Source organism: Choristoneura fumiferana, chromosome 23 (assembly GCF_025370935.1).
Source record: "Choristoneura fumiferana chromosome 23, NRCan_CFum_1, whole genome shotgun sequence".
In the NCBI taxonomy this organism is placed as follows: Eukaryota; Metazoa; Arthropoda; class Insecta; order Lepidoptera; family Tortricidae; genus Choristoneura; species Choristoneura fumiferana.
Genome location: NC_133494.1, coordinates 11,550,001 through 11,567,825, shown reverse-complemented (window position 1 = coordinate 11,567,825; position 17,825 = coordinate 11,550,001). Strand labels below are relative to the sequence as shown.

General features: G+C 39.2%; 1 protein-coding gene and 1 pseudogene across 1 annotated transcript; one reads left to right on the top strand and one right to left on the bottom strand.

The window, feature by feature from the left end:
- Window positions 1-35: 35 nt before the first annotated feature.
- On the bottom strand, window positions 36-1,146 carry LOC141440890 (U6 snRNA-associated Sm-like protein LSm7). Its single transcript, XM_074105475.1, has 3 exons — window positions 957-1,146; window positions 690-873; window positions 36-228 (listed from the first exon to the last, which is right to left on the bottom strand). The coding sequence occupies exons 1-3, from the start codon at window positions 987-989 to the stop codon at window positions 89-91; spliced, it is 357 nt and encodes a 118-aa protein (XP_073961576.1). The 5' UTR covers window positions 990-1,146; the 3' UTR covers window positions 36-88.
- A 1,158-nt stretch (window positions 1,147-2,304) lies between these two features.
- The window catches only part of LOC141441234 (protein brunelleschi-like), a 16,511-nt pseudogene continuing 990 nt past the window's right edge, over window positions 2,305-17,825 (top strand).

Genomic DNA, 17,825 nt, shown 5'->3' with positions numbered 1-17,825 from the left:
AGTCTCTTGGTAGTTTCATGATCAAAGAAACTCCATTTGGCCCTTAAATTATTTAATGTAAGCTTATACATTTAATTATACAGTACATTTAGCCTTCCTGCGTGATGAAAGGGTTTGGAATAGCTTCCATGCCATCCATGGGACAGATCAGAACTACTGAGGTGCCTCGACAGACAACTAACCCTAATGCTCTTGTGTCTTCTAGTAGTTTGTATGGGTCATCAGGATCTGTGAAAGAAACAAACATATTAGTTAATTGGTTTACTTAAAGTCTGAAAGAAACAAAAAAATAAATTATGTAATCTATTACAACAATAATAAATTTGGCCCTAAAATATTCCTAACTGTGGAGTTCAAGGTACCGTATAATAATTTGAAAAGTACAAATACTCACCAATCATTAGCAATGAAACAACCTGGCCAAGCGTGACTAGGATTGTGCACTAAGGGTTCCATACAGTTGTTGGTATCCTTGAATACAAAATCCCCTCTTAAGCAAAATGTATGTATATGGTGGGATGGGGGGCTTTTTTATGGTAACTAACATAGACAGACAGGCAAACATAAAAAATGAGTTAAAAGGAAAGTAAACAAACCTTTCTAACAGACCAATTAAACTCACATTGCACGTAAAAATGAGCTTCAGAATAAACTAGACTATTTAAATAAGCAGTCAATGGTAAACAAACCTCTAAGAAATTCAGTGGTGTTGTCGAGCACGAGATTAAGCAGCGGATCATAACCCTTCAAGATGCCGGCGGCTTCGCGCCCACCGGCAAATTTCACGCGTATGCTTTTCTCCAAGTATTTACTGAGATCGAGAATGGACTCTTTTCTTCGCTTTTCTTTACCATCCCCTGCACCTTGAGGACCCTAAGAACAAAAACAACCTCTATGGTTTATGGATTCTCTGATGTAAGAAATTCGTATTCAAGTTCTACCAGGTTTTTACTTACTTTTGCCTTATCGCCACCCTCTTTTGATGCCATAGTATTGAACTTTATTTAAAACAACAAATCGTCGCCTTATTGCCGTAACAACTACACGGAAATCGCTAAGTTTATAAATTACAACCCAAATTAAAAATTTCAAAACATTAATTTAAGGTTATGTTATCTGTCAAAGTCAGATCACTTCGCTCGCTTGGTGCTCTTGAGTTCTAAACGGAATCACAGCCGTTTCAATTTCTTAATTAAATCCTCGTCAAGTACGCAACATAAATCTTGGTTAAATTATGCATCAAATTCAAAATGCCGTTGTACAAAGCAAAATATCAAATTTGAGAACTCAACAAATTATGCGAGTTAGAATTAGAATTTCTAAACGAATCATTAAACAGAGTTGCCAGCCGCATATCCCTTTAAATTTGCGAACGAGTTCAACCCGTCCCACAAAGCAGCAAGTGAAAGACAGGGAAATTAAACCCACGCCACGTCGTCCGACGTATGGATCTATATGCAACTGATCACATTAAAAAGGGACTGATTAGTACTGACACGCGTTTAATGGTGTGTCGCAAGTGTGGCGTGGCGTCGGCTTTTAATAGCATGTCCGTGCCTCGCTCGCATAACGGCAGACAGCCACAATAAAATAAATTAATTTATTTATTTTTAACACAGAGGCGTCGTGACGTTTAGCAAAATGTAGACGTCGGTCATGTTTGTTTGGCAAAGCATTTTTGATTTCCAAGACAAAAAACGTGAAATGAGCTATGTTTATTATGTAAAAGTGTAGATTTAACTAGACGTCTAATAGATTTACTGTCATTCGGTGCAAATGGAAAATGGACAACTCGAAATTATACCACAGAATAAGTATAGTACAAGTACAGAAGGCACGATTCTTATGTCTAAACGACACTTTTGTACGGCAGTGAAGTGAAGCTTCTGTACTTGTACTATTACTTATTTTGTGGTATAATTTCGAATTGTCCGTTTTTCATTTGCACAAAATGATAGTAAATCGTCTAATAGTCGCTTTGAGTATTTATCTAGAATTCTAGATAAATACTCAAAGAATAGTCGTAAGGTCGTCGCGCACACCCTGACGTGGTCGTGGTCGCCGTTGTTGTCATGTCATCATTTAACACTTCCCATTGTGTTAATAAATCTGTAAAGGTTTGTAGTATAATTTCCCATTCTAAACTATTTTTATGACTGGTACATTTTTGTCTAGGTCCTAGACAAGATTTTTTAGCAAAATGGTTTTGTTCGATCTTTTATGCGGAATTTTAATTTTTTATATGCTCACCCTATTTCTGACATTTCATTTTCTGACGTTTTCAAATTTTCAATGTTTGGACGTTGACGTAAACAAGAATATATACGCCCGTAAAGGATACCAATTTTGCTCTTCAATTGTGTTATGAATTAAACTTTATTAAACCAAATCATTTTACTACTACTTGAGTTTTGTGATAGTATCGTATCCTTCGCCTATATAACGTGGTAGCGTAGGTAATCAATCGTGAACTGATGAGATATCAATGCGATCGTCAGTGAGCTACATCTTGTCTCACGCGCCCGGAGAGTCCGTGATGTCGCACCCCGACTACGCGCAGCAGGCGCAGCACCACGCCTGCCTGCTGGTGCTCGTCAAAGGCGTGGGGGGCATGCTGAAGAACTTCAACAAACTCTGGGAAAGAATTCAAAGGATCAACAACATCAAAGTTACGGGTAAGCTACGAGACATGACCCAAAATTCCACAAAGACGGGTCTTTGCCGCCATCCAGTTATTCATCTATTGTAAGTCATCCTGCCAATTTAGATTAAAGATAGAAAAACCCTTTATTTCACATTAAAACATACACAATCAAGATACAAAATGATGTATTATATGTCAAGCGGAACTTAAAATTAAAATATTTTCCATTTATTATGTGTGTTGCAATAGGACCATAGCTCAGCCACTTTGGTCATAGAAGCAAAACACTGGTGTTCTGGTACAACATTTAGCCAGAAATTTATGAACTAATCAATCTTGTGCCTACATCTAAAAACACTTAAAGTAATGGAATGTGAAAAAACATCATAAATGAAGAACCTTTGCTTTACACTGTCTTACATTGCATGATAAAGTATATAATTCTTTATTTATTTTAAACATGAAGAATCAAGCAAGGAACTTATTTACTCCAAGACACTAGCTTGGTGAAATTAACTTCATTTGACTTGTTGAATGATCCCTTAAAGTTAATGAAAATCAAAAATAAAATATTACAAACTCATGGTATGGTATGCAATGGTAATTCCAATGCTTACTGATACATTATATAAGCAACTACACATCCTGACTCTTCACATTATTCTGGTAAAGTAAATGCAGATCATCTAGCTAGATCTCAATCAGTTCTGTTTATCCTACAGCATTTTCTTTTTATGTTAGACTCCAGTGGACAGTCGAGGGACATCTGGGTCCGTTATGTCCGTGACTACCCTGTTGAAAACAATGACTGGGGCGACTTCCAAACTCACAGGTAATGCAGCAACTAATAATATTGCTTTAATCTAGCCCTTGCTTCCATTTCAATGGCTATGTTTTAAACTTTTGAGGTCAGTCCAAAAAAGCAAGCACTCTTTCTTTGCCAGCAGAACCAGATTTAGAGGTCTAGAAGCCATGAGAAAATTACTAAGGGGGGGGGGGGAGACAGAGCGGTAACCCGCATTTCCTTCCCTAAATTTGGCCCTGTTTGGCAATCCTATAGGCGTCAGTTATAATATCCTATTAGAAACAATTGTATGTCTACATATAAATTTGTTTTTCAAATGGGGTTCTCAACACTCTATATACTACACATGTAGCTTGTTGATGCCTTTAAGTGTAAAAAAGGAAATTTGTATTATATTACAACACTATTCTCTTACAGATAAATGCACTTCTTTACTTGACTTTTTTTTTTATTCAACTGGATGGCAAACAAGCAAGTGGGTCTCCTGATGGTAAGAGATCACCACCGCACATAAACATCTGCAACACCAGGGGTATTGCAGATGCGTTGCCAGCCTAGAGGCCTAAGATGGGATACCTCAAGTGCCAGTAATTTCACCGGCTGTCTTACTCACTATGCCGAAACACAACAGTGCAAGCACTACTGCTTCATGGCAGGATTAGCGAGCAAGATGGTGGTTGCAATCCGGGGGAACCTTGCACAAGGTCCTACCACCTACAAACACACTCATATCAATCAATCAAATCAATTATCTTTAAAATTAAAGATAAGTACATGTAAAGTTGAGTAACCATTTTGAAAATAATCACCATAATTTACCTTACAAGCGTTCAATATTGGTTTTCTACAATAGTTTTATTACAAATATTATCAATACATACAATAGATGTCAAAGAATAGTGTTCTAACAATTAGTAGATATTTTTGTCATAGCCCTTAGCTGACATTTGTGCTAGTAATTGCAATTGTACTTTTTATTTGCAGGCGATTACTTGGTCTTATAACACTGAGCAAGTTCAACAACCAAGTAGAACTGAATGAAGTGTGTCGCGTCCATGAGTCCCTAAAAGTGAAGTATTCTAACACCCTGTATGACTCCCGCGCCTTTATGTTTGGCCCCAACAGCAATATGAAGAGGCCTGAGCAGGAGCCGGAGACGTATAGCATATTTGAAGATGACAAGTCCAAGGCTGGGTCCAGTGATAAGTATGTTGTTACTCTTACTAAAAATATGTTTTTTTTTTCATAATTCGTTTCGTTTTTATTGCAAGGCATTTTGATGACAGCACATTTTTGATTGTACCATTTTTAATGCCTGACAATTTTGTCATGGATTTCATTAACAAATTTCAAGTCTCTAATTGTAGCAGTTGAAATTTTGGAATTTTATCCCGATCCTGTGAAAATGTCGGAATAAAAGTAGGCATGCAATGTAAACGTCTAGCATACCAAATTGCTTCTTGTCCTTTTGGTGAGAAGGAATAACAAACACACACAAACTTCCGTATTTATAATATTAGTAGGATTGAGTGGGTTCTATGGTTTAAAATAAGTTTTTAATTTTATCGTAATTGTAATTTAATTTTTGTAGTTTTTAATAAATTTTAATGTAATATGTGTTTTATGATAACACTGTCTGACATTGGATTTAATTTATTAAAATGTGTTTAAAATTTAAATTGCTCACTATTTATGAAGTAAAGCGAAAATATTTCGTTCTGCTTTATTTTGTGGGTTTTACATGGGTCAACGCGACCTTGATTCGTTTATTACATCTTTCGTGGTTTCAGAGCCTCAATACCAAGCGAGCAAGCTGACAGCCTCTCATCAGCCGAAAGCTTTCCTCAATCAGCTTCCTCCGGCGCTTCTATCCCAATCCCTGAAGAGAACTTCACAACTCCATCTAATTTCAAGACGCACGCCATGTTCTATGGCGAGAACGATCCAGTGCCAGATCTAGAACATAATGTGGCGGAACTGATCAACTCCTTGTTCTGGGTTGTTGAGTCCAGGCGACTAGAGAGGTCAAGGGAGAAGTTGGAGAAGGTTTCGCTGCTTTTAGCGCCGTTTGAGAAGAAAGATTTTGTAGGTTAGTTGAGCATATTTATTAAACAGTGACTTAACTAAACAGTGTTTCAGGAGGTACCAGATGTATTGGGCACCAAATCTCATCAAAATATCATTTAATAGTACATTGTGTCTTAAGGGCGGTAAATAAGGAATTACGAACGAGAGTCTATTAGAAGCCCGAAGTCGAATTTAATGAGTCGATGTTCGTAATTCTAGTACCGCCCGTGCGACATACAATGTTTTTCATCACATTTGCGAGTATAATTTTATATTTCTAAAAGAAAAATATAATTGTTCCAAATATTGGCGATACCTTAGGCTGCGCTCTTGGCAGCGCCGCCCTCCCCCTCCCGCAGCATGTGCCTGAGGCGCGTGTGCATGTGACCATGCGCAGCAGCGCGCGCGCGCTTCAGTACGGGCACGGACTCATTTACCGACCTTGGGCTTCATGAAAAGAAAATTTTGTACGCGCAGTGACTCATTTACCGACCACGGGTTTCATGACAAGCACATTAAGGTCGAGGGTTTTATTTGGGGGGTTGCAATCAAGGTAGCCTTCATGTTTTGACACTGTTTACGAGCAAGTGTGATGAAAATACACTGAAGTAGATAATTATGTTCCAGCTCCAATGTTCGGGACAAATCTTACTTTTAGAAGATGGTCTGGTCGTTAGATATAAATGTGCATGAAAAAAACTACACTAAGATTATTTCATTTTCCAAGCCTATCTCAGCACTGATTTCTTATTGGTGTAACTTTTACTTAGAAGTATTGTATGAAACTAACTGTCCAATGACGATAGGGCGACGGTAAAAAGATAAAATGGATACATTTTGCTACACTTTGCTACAGTGTTCGAAATTTTATGTTTCTAGGTCTCGCTCACGCAAAAGCATTTAATAGGAGAGTAGGTAATGGCTATGGTACGATGCAAAACTTGTGTGTTTATCATTAAAAGTATCTTTATTTTTTACAGGGCTCGATATGGAGTCGCGCAACAACAAAAAGCGGTGCATGGGACGCGTAACAAAAAATTTAGCGGATTTGACGCTACAGGCTGGTTTAGTGACAGAAAGTTTGAGTCTGTACCATTCATCTGCTGAAATATTGAAGTCAGTTAACGATTGGCTCTGGCTAGCTGCTGCTAACGAAGGTACATCAACTGATATTATTTATAAATAGTGCTTAAGGCCCAGGCTGAAAACCAGCGCTGGACTAAGCAGTCCAGCATATGCTGAGACTGGCACCTATTGCCTCAAAGTGATCAGTGTACTTCTTTTTATTGTGTTTGTCTGTAACTTGTAAATGATTTGTTTGCAACAAATAGCATATTTTTTTATTATTAACCTTCAATTAGTTATATGTGACAGATATTTGTGATGCCATTTTCTCTGTTTATTTTTTGAAATAAACAGTGACGACAACAGAGATATCAGTAATATGAAACATCAGAAATTTATAAAAGAGTGGTGAATCAGGCTCTACATAGACTAGTTTTCTCTTGCTGCCACAATGTATTTTTTTTAAATTACGGTTATTTCAGGTCTTTGTGCTGCCTCAGCCATAATACTCTACCCGCACTTAAGAAACCCAACGCCTTTACAAAGAAACGCCAGCCTACAAGAGAGTTCGCCGAACAAAACCAAACCGTTGTCACTATTCCAAGCCCAATCCGAGCCGTTCAGAAAATTCAAGACTACCTCTTCGCCTATCAGGTCTTCTAAAACCTCTAGCCCTGTAAACCCTCCCAGCGAGCTAACACCATCGTCCTCAGATAGTATAGATACGTCGTCAAGGCAATCGGAAACTGACAATGCTGACTCTGAGTCACTCGCTTCTTCAAGCGATATTGAATACCAAAGTCAAAAGTCATTAGGCCCCGACTTGCCCTCTATACCGCGACAATCACAATCGCAAGTAACCAACCAGTATCTTCTGACAGTAGACGATATTGACGTTAGATACCGTAACGCTATAATAGACTATAGTAAATATCAGAATGCTGGTATCATAGAGACTGAGGCATGCTTCAAAGCGGCCAGGATATCTGTTGAGCAGGGAAACTATCTGCTTGCGTCGGGCTTCCTTCAGAATGTTATGTTTATTAACTTGACGCTGAGCGAACAGGAGAAGATACAGAGATTCGACACGCTCGCTGAACTCTACAAGGAAATTGGTGCGTATTCGTATTAAGATAAAAACAACTATACTTGAACACGCTTAATTGTTGAAAGTATAATTAAAACAAACCCCTTAGGTTAACTGATATTCAAGATGATGTCGGACGGATATTTGGCAAATTTACCGTCGTTTCGCTTGAATGCCTTCTAGAACGCCCGCTAGAATGCTCACTAAAACGCTCCTTTTATTTTATGAGCTTTTACCCATAATGTAACATTCGCTGGAAGCACATTAAAAAACTAACTTACCCACACACTCGTGGCATGAACTTCCGAATTTTTAACATTAGTAGGATATCTGTATTTTTTTTATCATAAGAGGGAGGCAAACGTGCATGCGGCTCATCTGATGGGAAATGGTCATGTGTCTGCAGGTTTCCTCCGCAAAGCTGCCTTCTGCCAGCGTCTGGCAGCCACCCGTCACGTGAGCCACAACAACCCCAACCCGGACTGGCAGCGCTGTTATTACCTCATGCTGCACAGCTTCCCCGGACACAAGCTCAGCCTCGACCCTAACTATGTCATGCAGCATCAAATGGGTGTGTATAGCAGTGATTTCATCCGTGTAAATAAATTAAAATGCGTAGAAACTGAACAAACTTTCTCTTTTTTTTTCGTTTATGTCAAATTAAAATTTCATGTAAAATTGGAATTAAATTTAAAATAAAAATGCTATATATAAACATAGAAATAATGATAAAATAACATACTCGTATAAATAGTATTTGGTTCAATGTGCAGTAAGTACCTACACCTATGAATTTGAGATAAAATGTATAAACAAAAATGGTGTAGGCATGATCGATTCAATGCAAACCCCAACTTATGTTGTTCAGGATGGCCGGTACTTCAAATCCAGCTACTCCACGAGCTGAAGGAAGCGGCGCGCCGCATGGGGCACCCGGCGCTCGCCACGCGGCACGTCACATTTCTACTGCAGACCATGTGGCCGCATCTGTCACTACAGGAGCGGAGGGACCTCGCCATCAGACTGCAGGTAAGAGAAGGACAAAAAATGGAATTCCATACTCCAAGAGCTTGACACGCAGCGTCTACCGGCCATAATAGTACAGACGCGCACACTGCAGCACTTTGAATATGTCTCCAAGCTAGATGGCGACTCCATAGAGTGGTGCAGGCAAGAGTGGAGGAAATCAGGTCGCGCGGCAGATCACCTATGCGCTGGACTGACCATTTGAAAGCCGTTGTAGGAAACCGCGTATCTGCATGATGTGCCAGACAATCTGCCAACAGGATATGGCGGGAGATCGTACGGAAAGCTATCTGCGCCTCTACCACCGACGGGGATGCCTCTTGTGACAACGACCGCTCTGCCAAAAGCGAAATGACAAAGAAAAAAAAGGAGTGAAGGAACGGCACGTCACAGCCAGTTTAGTAGCCATTTTAAGACTGCAAAGTCACTCGCTAGTCTTCCCCAGAACCCTCTCCCCACCGATATCATTTGTTGTCTCTCCGGCAGTTGTCAATCAAAAAGTGCTCTGTGACTGCTACTTACACGGTTGTTAAATAAAAGCGACTGTCGAATCTGTTGCGAAATAACTATTATGTAAATATTTGACGGAAGTACTATTATTTCCAGGCAACATCAGCCCAGTGCGAAGGCGGCCCAGTCCCGCTTGTCCTAGAGACGGGCGAAGTGATCCCCCCAGCCAACCTAACGCACGTGCCCCAATGCTCGTCCTTCGGGCCGCGGCCGCCGCCGCCGGCGCGCGCGCCGCATCTCGTCAAGTGCAAAACGCAACAAGGACCGTTCATATTCACACCGATACATTTTGGCAGCTTGGAAAGGAAAAGCAAGAAGGATGAGGGGAAAATGGGTAACATTTGAATCAACCCTTAAACATTTGTAAGCCAATCGCAAGCGAAATTGTAACGTCAATGGAACCTCTCGATACTATCGCCATCTAGTGATATTTCGTCGTTAAAAAAAACCCTTATTGATTTCACAAAGAATTCAGGGACTCAGATATTCAATTGACAGATTTAAGTATTTGAACTTGAGGTTTATCCGAAATGTTTGTAACTGGTTAGAAAAGGTCCTTGATTTTGTTTATTTGTTAAAGTTTTTAGGGTTCCGTACGCAAAGGGTAAACAAGGAAACCCTATTACTAAGACTTCGCTGTCCGCCCGTCTGTCCGACTGTCACCAGGCTGTATCTCATGAACCATGATAGTAAGAAAGTTGAAACGCTATAACAATAAATACTAAAACCAAATAAAATCAATATTCAACCTTAGCTCCCATACAACAGACGTGATTTTTTGCCGTTTTTTGCTAATGTCTAATGAATGTTGTATAGATGGTACGGAACCCTTCGTACGCGAGTCCGACTCGCATTTTGCCGGTTATTATTTTTATTTTATATGAAGTGCTTTCGCACATGAATTCCGAAAAACTCAGAAATTACATTTGAAATTTACCACGAGCTTTACGGTGAAGGAAAACATCGTGAGGAAACCTGCACGAACCTGCGAAGCAATTCAATGGTGTGTGTGAAGTTCCCAATCCGCACTGGCCCGCGTGGGAACTGCGGCCCAAGCCCTCTCATTCTGAGAGGAGGCCTGTGCCCAGCAGTGGGACGTATATAGGCGGGATTATTATATTATTATTATTATGAAGTGCTTTATAGGAGACGAGGGCATGCGCCGTGCAGTTGATTTCTTGTAGTACATGTATTCGATCACTAATAGCAAGGGGCAGGCAATAGTTATTTGTGCAACAAGAGAGAAAGTCGTTTTTTGGTGCGAGTGTTGATTTTGAATCGCGAGTAAGCGAAGGATTCTACAATTGAAACAATTCTATCTTAGAATCCTGAGATCAGCGAGGGATTCGAACACACTAGATTCAAAATAACTTTTCACCTAAGCAGCGAGAACATTTAATTTAAATTAAAGGTTAAAATAAAACCACATACACAGAAGACAAAAATTTCAAAAACTTAAAAATATAATCCGATTGTTAAGAAATAAATATAGTACTTATTTAATCATATTTAAAGCTTTTTCTCGGAAATGATTCACACAGTCGCCATTACATCTTTAAAAAGTCACTTAAGAATGCCAGGCAACAATCAAAAGTCTCCGGTAAGTACACAGGTTTTGAATATGGAATGAAAAAGTATAAAAATAAACCTTTAAACATGAAACTACCGTGAGACTCACTCATATTAAATATAATGACCCGGATAACTCACGTCTTAAATCGAGTTTAGCTCGACATGTTTCGGGCTAATCCGTAGCCCTTCGTCTTCGGAGCAACGCGACTCAGCGGCTGCTGCGCGTGTTGCAGCCGCTGAGTCGCGTTGCTCCGATTTAAGACGTGAGTTATCCGGGTCATTATATTTAATATAAACCTTTAAATATGATTTTATTAGGATTTCTATTATTTGAAACATGAATATAAAACTTGCACTTGCAACTTCATTCAATTTGACAAATAATTGATCCAACTAGGCAATATACGGAACGCAAAATTACACAGAAATACTTTTCCATCATACGTATCGAAAAGTATGAGACTATGGCCACTAGCACATTTCGTAACCAACCGTCGCCGTCGCGTATCATGTGTCATTTATGCATTTGACGTTCCGTTTCTGACACGTTTCTATTACAGTCTTAGCTAATACGGTGACTTTTTTTACAGAATATCTTTGGGTAGAAGACGACATCTGCGAAGTACAAATGAAGCTTACAAACCCACTGCCCTTCGAACTGAAAGTATCCAACATGCGTCTTCTAACCTCAGGGATTGTATTCGAATCCATCCCAGAAACAATCGTCCTGGCCCCCGACACGCCCACTACAGTGAATCTCCATGGAACCCCTAAAGAAGTAGGCGAACTGCAAATATTGGGTTATTCCACGCATACTCTTGGCGTAAAGTCGAACTGTAGACTCAAGAGCATGCCTATGCCAAACAAATTCCCAGCTTCATACACTATTGAAGTTATTCCCAGTCTACCCACAATCACTATTGAGACAACAGTGGCGCCATCTGGGAATCTCAACTCGCCTAGCGAGGATAATGTCGGCAGCGTTACTAACATTTCGTTGTATAATGGAGAGAGCACGGAATGTACTATGCAGATAACTAACACTAGTAATGTGCCCATTGAGTATTTGGATCTAGCTATACAGGTGAGATTTGAAAACAAAAAGTACTCCAATACTTTCTTCCTTGCGTGTGAATCAATCTCTGTTAATAAGACAGAGACACACTTATAAAAAAAGTTACCGCTGACTTTCTTAGGTTGCAAACACTTGTACAGTGTTGTAGTGCTTTGGAAACTATGTTAATCGAGGGAAGCATAATGTTCATCACATCACACTATAAACGTTTTATAATGATCTGTTTTACCAAATGCCAATAATAGTCCCTGTAACTCAATAATTTTCAAAACTTTCCACAGTCAAACACGGACACTCAGCTCCAATCAAAAGTGTTCCAATGGTCCAACGATGAGATACAATCCCAACTGCCCATAGTGCCCAATGGTACAGCCGTAATATCGATGAAGTTGTACGGGGAAGCAGATTTCCTGGATTTAGGCGGCGTGGGCGGCGAAAACATGTTCCCGAACAGTTTGACCTCGAACTATCCGTCGCGGGTGGGGTCGCCCGTGCCCAATGCTCAGACCTCGCTGCCCACACAGAGCTCCAATCCTCAAACATCCCTGAGCAGCGGGCTTGTGCCTAACAGAAATCTCTCTGGGAGTTTCAGGTAATGTGTATCGGCATACCGACAAAATATGAAATAAAATGTAACAGTTTCGTAAAAAGTGGAATCCTGATTCCATTTGTACTCATTTTGGTTGTAAGCTCCGGTTTCTACCATAACCAGTGTTACTGGAAATGCTCACGTGCTCATTCATGCACATTTCGAAGTTTTGGCGATTATTGGTCGTATTTCTATTCGAAGTAAGTAATGTGATATGATAACTTTTGAAGGATAATTAGCATAATTAGAACTTGTGACTATTGTAAGAGGTATGTGCTGTCACCTAGCGTGGAATAGCAGAAGTATAATTTACAACTATTTATAAAAATAAGTTTTTTTTTTGCTGACTGCACTTTTTGTTGACATCACTTGCATTTTCATCTAAACTACATATCCATACCAAATTTCAAGTCGGTATTATTAACCATTGAGTAGCTCCCTCCTGCGGAGACGATCCTAGCAGGACCGCCATGATGTCACTGCCAGGTTATTGTATTGTCACCAAATTTACATAAGTATGCTAAATTCCAAGTCAATCGGACCACTGGAAGTGGGTCAATTTTAGCTTCTAAGATTTGACCCAAACAAATAAATAAACAGGGCAAGCTAAAGAAAAGCTTGTAAAAAAAGTATAGCCATCACCCGGTAGAAGTCTCCAAAATAATGCAAAGTAATATAAACTGTAAACTGTAAATAGTAATATAAACTGTATGCGAAATTAAGCTTTTAGATTCAACACGGCTGAATACATGACTGTACTCCCATTAACGCACATTGGTGTGACATTTTACTGTTTTTTTTACACATATTATCTTCGGTAAACAACCGCCTAATGTAGGTAAACCATGTCTGTTCCATATGATTCAAGTAATAATGAATCGTTTGTTTTTATAGGTCCTCCAATTCCCACACAACCAACTGGTCAGCTCCTATATCAGTGATGCCGCCTTCTCGGGGACGACAGATCGAGACTCAGGTTAGTAACTACTTCAGTTGAAGACCATCATTTGAATCGGAACCGGAACCTCATTCTCAATATTTACCCAATCACAAACGTGATACAATTGTCAAACTTGTCAAACGGACCTCACAATACCTGCCCCAGCTTTAGGTATATTAAAAACCGGCCAAGTGCGAGTCGGACACGCGCCGACGGGTTCCTTACCATTATGTATATACAACACTAGACATTACAATAAATTAACGACAAAAAAACAAGTTTGTTGTATGGGAGCCCCCCTTAAATATTTATTTGTTTTAATTTAATAATTTATTTTTAAAGTGATACAACTAAAGATTCTGTGAATACTTCAAGCGTCTAGCTGTTTCCGTTATTAATATTAAGCAAAAAACGCCCCCCTTAGGTATTTACTTTATTCTGTTTTTAGTATTTGTTGAGCGCCCACAGTAATAAATAAAATTCAAGTGTAACTATTACGATTCAAGAGATAGAGCCCTGTGTGTAACAGACGGACAGACAGACAGACATACATACTCATTAGTAGGGTTCCGTTAGCACCCTTTTATTAAAAAGTATTCTGTAAAAACGAGGTATTTTTTGGAACGTTCAGGAAATGGAATTTTTCTACTTTTTATTTGGTAAGGCGTTTTTGGGAGCGAAAAACGATGCTGGTCTCATCCCTGAGAAATCGCTTTTAAATCTGATATTTTAATTTTAAAATGTGGCGCTATCTTTTCACGGATGATGGCAGGACTATCTCGAAAGCATCACGCGTTCGCTTGCTGTTACTTATTTTGTAAAGACTTCATTTAAATAACTAATATCTGGGCACCCTAAACTTTCGGACAAGCGTTAGAGGTAAGACTTGATCGATTTTTACGGGGATATACAGGGTGCCGAAAATAGACGTCCAAAAAAAAAATTTAAGGTCCCGTGTCGTATCCGAATTTTCTCAGTATGTTGATTTTGATAGTACCAATACACAATACTCAATATTTTTGCTTTTCACAATGTTGGTTACATAATGTTACAAAGAGATTTGTGATCCTCATGGACCTGATGATTAGTATTTCGAGTATGATTTTTTTCTAATTTTTTCGAGTATTTTCGGTGCCCACTTAAAAAACAAAAAAAAGTGGATCCTATAACCCATATTCATTACATGTCCTTGTTTTTATAGTCAGCAAATGCAGGTCTTAAAGGTCAAGATGCATAAATTTATGACTTTACTCGTAGTTTATGATTAACCTTTACGTTCCATGTTATTTCAGGTTTGATATTTACACCCATAATTATTTGTTTCTGGTCAGATATATGGGGCGTAAAAGTCGATTTTTCAAATAATAAAATTTTAACAATACAATCGATAGAGCTGAAATTCTGAAAACAAACTGTATATATAACCCATTTTCGGTATTTGTCCTTTACGCCAATTGAACCTAAAGGTATCGATATATACAAGAATTGCTCGTTTAAAAGTATTAGATTAGATAGATACATAGATAGATAGTTTAACTTTTTTACATTTAACACAGCATCAATTCAAATTGACCGTTTCTGTAGGTGATAATTAGATACTCCGGCGGCAAGGGTAAAGAGATGCATTGTCGGCAATCCTCGCTGCAAATCAACTTGGAACTGCTGCCTAGCGTCTCCATAACGCATTGGGATGTACTTCCTGCCGAAATGTGAGTACAGATGCATTACAGTGTTTTCTGAGACATTAAGCCATTAGAATCTATCCACATGTATTTTTACGCGCAAACTATCGTGCGATCATACGAATAGATCAAGTCTGTGTTTTTAGAATTGCTTCAGTAGTATGGTCACGGGCGTTTATTTCTGACTCATTTCGTCAAAAATCCTTTGAATTGTCATACAAAATGACAGATATTCAATCTTATACTCCATTTATTTTAACATTTGAAACTTAACGGTACAATTTGGACACGTTTTTAAATGATACTAAGTATTTAAAATTGTGTTAATTTCTATGATAACAACATAATAAATACAGTTAATAAATATACATGTACGTATTTTTAGTCCGTTTGTGTTCGAAATACCGAGAAACGTGTGTTACAATTTGACCGTTAATTCAAACCTTAAATTAAACGGAGTATAAGTAGGTCACAAATTAACGATCGTGACATACGACCGGATAACTAAGTTGTTAGTGACTCTGATTACGAAGCTAGCTATTAAGGGTTCGATCCCCGTGACGGGCAAATACTTGTACGAGTTATGATGAATACGAATGTTTGTACTTGAGTCTTGGATGTTTGAATGTATTTATTAAGTATATATTTATCTATAATATGTCAGTCTATCCGTTCTCTAGCACCTATAGTACGGTCAATTCATGATCATGAGCCACGGTGAACCATGAACCATTTCACAGTAAACATCATACTGACATCGTATTAATTAACAATGAAAATCGTGGCAATACAATACAATATGACTTTTTCATTGAAAAGGTTCCATTGTGGCTCATGAATTAAAGTCCTTGACCATACTAGATTTAATACTATTTTATTACAAGCTTTTATTTAGTTTCACCTGTCCCGTTGTCTGTTGTCTGTAATCAAATCGTGCAAGTTAAATTCGACCAACATTCAGTAGTCTGATGGCCGATGGGGTCAGAAGGTTCTCGAATGGCGTCCGCGGACCGAGAGACGAGCTGTCGGTAGGCCTCCAACAAGATGGAGCGACGACCTGGTTAAGATCGCGGGATCGCGGTGGATGCGAAAGCACAGACCGTCTGAGTGGAGAGCCTTGGGGGAGGCCTATGTCCAGCAGTGGACGTCTTTCGGCTGACATGATGATGATGATGATGAACATCCAGTAGTTGGATTGACTTGAAATCTGGTAGTGACATCCTGGTAGTCCGGCCAGGATCGTCTCCACAGGACGGAACTCTTCAACGGTTAATGGCATCGACTTGAAATTTGGTATGCAAATGTAGTTTGGGTGACAGTACAAAGTACAGTCAAGAAAAAGTACACAAGAAAAGTAAATAAACAGTAACTTTAAAAAACTCTATTCATAATGTTATTTTACCAACTTCTGATAACTTCCAGGCCAACTGTATCTAGTGTTAGACGTATCGAACTTGACGGACGAAGAGATGGAGTTCCACTACGCACGCAGCAGAAACGCATTCTGATAGAGAGTCGCGAGGCTTGCCGCGTGCCCGTCCCCCTGCCACGGTGCCCCTTCCGTGCGCCCGCCTCCCGACAGGAGGAAGGTAGGAATCTTTTGGCTGACATCATTTCCTTTATCAACAAACTAGCTGTCGTCTGTCGTGTGAGCTTAAAGATTTTTATAAAAAGGTGAATGAAAGGACTTACGACTAAAAAGCTGCATCAGTAACAGAGGTGACCACAATAAAAAGTAGAACTACAATTTTTCAAGAACTGCTTTAAAAATCTAATAGTTACGAAGATCGTGTCACTCTCGTTTAATTTGTTCTCTGTTGGTGTGACACTATTTACCGGCCCGGATAATACCGACCGATTTTCCTGTACATACAAACTCATGTCAAACTGTGTGGTAAATAATGTCACTCCCCTATTGTATACCGTTGCGTTCCGAGGGGAAGGGCTACTTACCTACGTATAAAACATTTTCTGTCTGTGTTCAAATTAATCTAGAGCTGTTGCCACGGCTATATCTATTCCTTTTTCACACACAACAGGACCCCTTTCAGCCAGTGCTTTTCTACTCTACTGCTGGCCAAAGTCCCCTTCTAGTGTTACTTATCTGGGGGCTTCCACCTATTTATTCTCACAAATATTTACCAGAAATGGAAAACAAATCGATAAGTACGGGGACGTCGACGACAGCTGGAGCTGATGTGTTCGGAGCACATCACTAACAACGTCGCGCTGAGCTGGAGGCTGATGCAGTCCGACATTAGCGGCAAGGCGTCCGTCAAGGGCATTACCCTGTCGCAAGCTATGATGGACATCGTTCGCATGTCGCCTTTGAACTGGGGTAAGTTTGTCGATGATTTAACATCTACATAGAGCGCCATAATATGATGGTGTCCCTTAACCGTGAGAGTATCTTTAAAATACTCTCACCGTTATTGTGTATGATTATTCTATGTTTATATTATCAACGTAAGATAATAATACAAATAACTGTAAGTGGAAGTAAGTAGGGGGTCCCCAAATATATTATAAACCGAAGGGGGTTGCGTAATGAAAAAGTTTGACACACTAAATACATGATGGTATACGTTATGCCTATCCAATTTATTAAATGTGTAAACAAACCGATTTCATCAAAATTTCTTGTACCCACTGTCCCACTGGATCGAATCTATTGATTTATCTATAATTAGTGTCTTTAAACTAGATGTCTAATGACTTTTCACAAAAATTCACTTGATTTCGATTTCAATGTTTATTTTTCAT

What these genes read in the sequence shown, in the direction of transcription:
- LOC141440890 (XM_074105475.1), bottom strand. Translation starts at nt 989, where the DNA reads ATGGCATCAAAAGAGGGTGGCGATAAGGCAAAA. An exon ending in AGGGTGGCGATAAGGCAAAA is followed by an intron (nt 874 to 956) that starts GTAAGTAAAAAC and finishes TTTTGTTCTTAG; the next exon opens with GGTCCTCAAGGTGCAGGGGA. An exon ending in CACCACTGAATTTCTTAGAG is followed by an intron (nt 229 to 689) that starts GTTTGTTTACCA and finishes TTTCTTTCACAG; the next exon opens with ATCCTGATGACCCATACAAA.